Below are 6,000 nucleotides of genomic sequence, written 5' to 3'. Positions count from 1 at the left end.
TTTGACAAGCAAGGTACTGTTAGGAATCTCGGCCGCAGTCAGAGGTAACTGGCCTCACTCCAGGCATTCGGCTGAGATCCTTGTTGACCTTCCCATCTGCGTCTCCCGGCAGGATACAGGCAAGGACACAAATCGGCGATCCTCCTCAAACGTGAGAAGAACACACCCTCCTCCTTCTCCCTCCCTGCATTCCCCAGGGAGGGGAAAAGAGACAGACAGGAGTCCTATTTACATGTCTTTTATTCCTGTCATTCAGCAGTACAGATAAACGTGTCTGTACCCTCCAGTCTCCAGCAGTAGAATCTCAGCTCCACCCCTGTACTTCCAGTACAGGTCAGATGACACTCTGAGCTAACATCCGGTGCTCAGTACAGAGAATAGACTGCCCCTTTCCCCCAACAGTACAGTTCCAGACAACAACATCCTGTTTTGCATTCCAGCCACTTGCAGCTGGCTTTTGCGTTGCTGCTTTTTCCTGACAGGTACCACTGTATACATTTTTGTGAGTCATTTTGTTATATTGTATGCTTTTAAATATTTGGCAATGGAACATTTCAAACCTTAATGGGATTCACTGAGAAAGAGAGGCTGGTGTCCATGATGGAGTTGACCATGCTTTCCCACACACCACTCTATAACTCAGGAGTGAGTAACCTGTGGTCCATCTCATCAGTATGTTGCTTGACTCCATCTCCCATCATCCCTGACCATTGGCCATATTGATATGCCTGAAGGCAGTTGGAGGGCATAACTAACATCCATTCTAAAATTTATCAGATCTAAACTGTAAACTTAAATTATTCCATATAATACCCTATAGTTCCATTAGAAAAGAATAGCTGATACCAGTACTAGTTGCCAATCTAGCAGTTCAAAAGCACGTTACCTTCCCGGCGGGAATGTAAACGGCATTTCCGTGTGCTGCTCTGGTTCGCCAGAAGTGGCTTAGTCATGCTGGCTACATGACCACATGACCCGGAAGCTGTACACCAGCTCCCTTGGCCAATAAAGCGAGATGAGCGCCGCAACCCCAGAGTCGGTCACGACTGGACCTAATGGTCAGGGTCCCTTTACCTTTTACTAGTTGCTAGGGAGTAAGAGTGTGAGAGAAAGTTGGTATTCATGCCTGCTTATGGGCTTCCCAGATGCATCTAGTTCTCCACTGTAAGAAATTGGATGCTTGTCTAGATGGATGTTTGTCTAAATTAGAAGGGGACTTTTGATGATCTTAGGTCATTAGGGTAATTCTGGCGTTTCCATGCACTCTGGTTTCCATCACAGTGTTCTGTTGTGCTAGAAGTGGTTTAGTCATGCTGGCCACAAGACCTGGAAAGCTATCTGTGGAGAAATGCCAGCTCCCTCGGCCTGAAAGCGAGATGAGCGCTGCACCCCATACTTGCCTTTGACTGGACTTAACTGTCCAGGGGTCCTTTACCTTTTTTTACCTTTCTGACATTTGTGTTCAGAAATATCTATGAAAATTGGATGACTGCTTCTGTATATCTTCATCATAGAAACATAATCAAACATCACACATAAATGTACCGACAGAACAGGGCTTACAGAACAGGATGTTTAACCAGTATTTACAGCTTAATATTTTCACTTTTTTTGTATACACTTTCATATTTCATGAGAGTTAGGGATGAGTGGAAAATACACTTCTGAGAGCAACTCTGACTTCCTTGTTCCTCAAACTGTAAATAAGAGGATTTAACAAAGGTGGCAGGACAGTGTACAAGAGTGAAAGGCTTTTGTCTGTTTCATGGAAATGGCTTTTAGGTTTCAAATACACAGTTATTCCAGAGCCATAAAACAACATCACTACCATGAGATGTGAGGAGCATGTTGAGAAGGCCTTTTGCCTCCCTTCCACAGATGACATCTTGAAAATGGTGGAGGCAATGCACATATATGACATGAAGATCAATGCAAAGGGTATTAGTCCAAGTAAAGCTACCTCTACCAGAGCCATCTTCTCATTTATAGATGTATCTCCACATACAAGTTTGACCACAGCAGGGAAGTCACAGAAGAAGTGGTTAATTTCTTTGGAGTCACAGAAATAAGAGGTGAACACCAGGAAAGTCTGCCCGAGTTGCACTGGAATGGCAGCTAGCCACGAAGCTGCAACCAGCCCAAAACACACTCTACTGCTCATAATCAGGGTGTAATGCAGGGGCCGGCAAATGGCAACATAGCGGTCATATGCCATGGCAGCCAAGAGGAAGCACTCTGCTGCCCCTGTGATGAGGAAGCCACACATTTGAAAGGCACAACCAACAAATGAAATAGTTTTGTCCTTTGATAGGAGGTTTTCAAGCATCTTAGGAATAATGACTGATGTGCAGCAGATCTCTAGATAGGACAAGTTTCTGAGAAAGAAATACATGGGGCTGTGGAGTGCCTGGTTAGCCAGTGTGACAGCTATTATGAGGATGTTCCCAATCAGGGTCAAAACATAGATGCTTAGGAAAATGGAGAAGAACAAACCCTCCAGACCTGGCAGATCAAGAAGGGTCAAGATGGCGGCGCAAGCACTTGCAGCGGCTCGGCACTCCGAAGACCGGTATTCAGTGATTTGTGTTTTATTTTTATTTGTGAACTTATTGCTGCTAGGGACTGTGAATACTCAGGCACAAGTAATTTATAGTCGTCAAGAGCTCTTAAGTATCGGCAGAGGAGAAGGTTGCAGCCAGGAGGTCTCAACCTATAACATTCCAGCTGAGCTTATCAGAGAGCCTCCATATCTTGCACATTCTTGGGATACTCCCCTTGCTCTCCTTGCCAGAAAGAAAAGAAAACGGAGGGGGCGCAAGCAGAAGAGGGGTTGCAGGGCTGGTCTACGAGTGAGGCTAGGTAAAAATCCCCACAAGCCTGCATTGCCAAGTCTCCTTGTATCAAATGTGAGATCCTTACCCAACAAGGTAGAGGAGTTGGAACTTATTACCTCTCGGCAGAAAAGTATCCGGGACTGCTGTGTTATGGTCCTTCTAGAGACGTGGCTGGATCCCTCCTTTCCACAGGGACTTCTGCAGCTAGAAGGACGCTCAGTAATTAGAGCGGATAGAACCGCCGAATCCGGGAAGAGCAGAGGAGGAGGAATTTGCGTCTATATAAATAACAACTGGAGCTCGGACATCAAACAAATGGACACGCATTGCTCTCCTGACTTGGAGTACCTAGTGGTGAAGTGCCGCCCTTTTTATTTGCCACGTGAGTTTAATGTTGTTATAATAACAGCGGTGTATATACCTCCCGATGCAAACACTACTACAGCTATGGGCCACCTGCTAACTGCTATTAGCAGACAGCAGCGGGCCCACCCGGATGGAGCATTTGTGGTTGCTGGTGATTTTAACCGAGCCGATTTAAGGACTGTGCTCCCTAAGTTCCACCAGTATGTTGATTGTCCCACTAGGGGGGGAAATACCCTGGACCGGGTATATAGTAACATCATGCATGGATACAAGACCAAGCCCTTGCCCAATTTGGGGCAGTCAGACCACATATCTTTACTTATGATACCATCATATAGACCTCTCGTACGCAGAATTAGACCATCAACTAGAGAGATACGAGTGTGGCCAGTAGGTGCATCTGAGCAACTTCAAGATTGCTTTCGGAGCACCGAGTGGTCGCTTTTTGTGGAGAATAATGTGGACACATACGCTTCAACAGTACTGTTCTACGTTAAAAGCTGCATTGATGTTGTCACTACTACCAAACAAATACGGGTGTTCCCTAACAACAAGCCCTGGCTAAACAGGGATGTGTATCTTCTGTTAAAGGCAAGAAATGCTGCTTTTCACTCTGGTGATGCGCAACAGTATAGAGAAGCCAGAGCCAAATTGAAAAAGGGCATTAGGAACGCCAAAGCTATGTACTGCCGGAGGATTGAAAAACATTTTGAGAGCTCCGACCCTCGTCGAGTATGGCAAGGCCTGCGACAAATTACAGGGCAAAATATTAAAAACGAACTGGCTAGCAGCAGTGCGCACCTGGCTGATCAACTGAATCAATTTTTTAGTCGCTTTGAGGTGGGAACTGGAACTACCGTCACTACAGCATTGGCTACCAGCACATCATCAGAAACTACTACTGATAGACAACCATTTTTATTACAGACCTGTGACGTACAACGTGCCTTTCGGAGCATTAACATTAGGAAGGCAGCTGGACCGGATGGAATCATGGGACGGGCTATTAGGGACTGCGCTGCAGAATTAGCTGGTGTGTTTACGGACATTTTTAACCTATCCCTGTTGCAGGGTTCTGTCCCTACCTGCCTGAAGACATCGATTATAGTGCCAGTCCCCAAGCAGTCAGTGGTGGTATCTCTCAATGACTATAGACCAATAGCCCTAACATCTGTCGTTATGAAATGTTTTGAGAGATTGGTGCTAGATCATATTAAGGCTGGTCTTCCATCCACTCTAGACCCGTTCCAGTTTGCATACAGAAGAAATAGATCTACTGATGATGCTATTTCCATCGCTGTCCATACTGTACTGAGTCATCTAGAACGACAGGGAACCTACGCAAGGCTGTTGTTTGTGGACTACAGTTCTGCCTTCAATACAATTCTGCCAGACAGGTTATTTCTTAAAATGACCAATTTGGGTATACATCAGAAGATCTGTCTGTGGGTAAGGAATTTCCTGACTGATAGGCCGCAGACAGTGAGAATGGGCCCTTACTATTCTTCTACTCTAGTATTAAGCACAGGAGCCCCTCAGGGATGTGTGCTAAGTCCCTTTCTCTATTCCCTGTACACATTTGATTGCACCCCACTGTATAAGTCCAACACAATCATCAAATTTGCGGATGATACAACAGTGGTGGGGCTCATTAGTGAGAACGATGAGACTGCTTATAGGAAAGAAGTACAGGGGTTAATTCAATGGTGTAAAGAAAACAATCTTATGCTTAACACCAAAAAAACCAAAGAACTCATAATTGACTTTAGGAGAAAGAAAAGTGTATTTTTACCATTGCACATAAATGGCGAGGAGGTGGAGAGGGTTGGTAGTTTTAAATACCTGGGCATTTACATCTCTGAGGACCTCTCATGGACTGCAAATATTAATATGGTTGTGAGGAAGGTGCAGGGGAGGTTGTATTTCCTGAGAATGCTCAGGGGACTGAATCTATCTCAGCACCTACTTCTGTCCTATTATCACAGTACCATCGAGAGTGTCTTAACCTATAGTATATTATCGTGGTATGGGAGCAGCTCTGAAACGGATAAAAAAGCTTTACAGAGAATAATTAAAATTGCCCAGAATGTTATTGGGCTCCAACTACCAACCCTGGATGAGATCTTCACGTCTCGCACTTTGAGGAAGTCACACAATATCCTGAGAGATCCCACCCATCCCGCTCACAACTTCTTTGAACTGTTGCCTTCGGGCAGAAGATATAGGACAATGAAAACACGAACCACACGCCTTCTGAATAGTTTCTATCCAAGAGCTCTGATTGCACTAAATAATGATCTCAGGGCCAGTTGCAAGAAATAGCAAGCAGGGAGTAGGAAGGAATGAGACAGGTTTTTAGGTTATGTTATGCTTTTAATAGGTTATGTTACATTCTGGAGTATGATATGTTTTTATAGATTATGTCTGAATAGGATGAGAGTGTTGGAGATACGTGCAAATGTGTATGTGAACCCGGTCTTTGGGTGGGTGTTTGATTTTCGTTGTTGTGTATACTGTGTATATACGGACAATGACAATAAATTTATCTTATCTTATCTTATCTTATCAGAGAATCCCAGTAGCAGGAAGCTATTCACCATGCTCTTGTTGACTCGCATTTGTAAATCTGAGAAAAACAGAAAAAGTATTTATGATATCAATGTGAGAGACCCAGCATATTTCTAAAGGAAATGGTTCCAGATAATCAACAGTCCTCTCCAGAGCGGATTTGCAAAGATATACAAGAGTTGCAGAAGGAATCAGCAAAAAAGTTATATTCCTTTCCCTTCTGTTAGAGGCA

General features: G+C 44.4%; 1 protein-coding gene across 1 annotated transcript; it reads right to left on the bottom strand.

Moving 5' to 3' along the window:
- Window positions 1-1,639: 1,639 nt before the first annotated feature.
- Window positions 1,640-5,818, bottom strand: LOC308461977 (olfactory receptor 10C1-like; the record flags this gene model as incomplete). Its single annotated transcript, XM_080979150.1, has 2 exons — window positions 1,640-2,502; window positions 5,758-5,818. 2 exons carry the CDS (start codon window positions 5,816-5,818, stop codon window positions 1,640-1,642), a joined length of 924 nt encoding a protein of 307 aa, XP_080835276.1.
- Window positions 5,819-6,000: the final 182 nt, after the last annotated feature.

The sequence above is a fragment of the Podarcis pityusensis genome, assembly GCF_964106645.2.
Source record: "Podarcis pityusensis genome assembly, chromosome: 13".
NCBI classification, from domain to species: domain Eukaryota; kingdom Metazoa; phylum Chordata; class Lepidosauria; order Squamata; family Lacertidae; genus Podarcis; species Podarcis pityusensis.
This window is presented reverse-complemented; position numbering and strand designations above follow the sequence as displayed.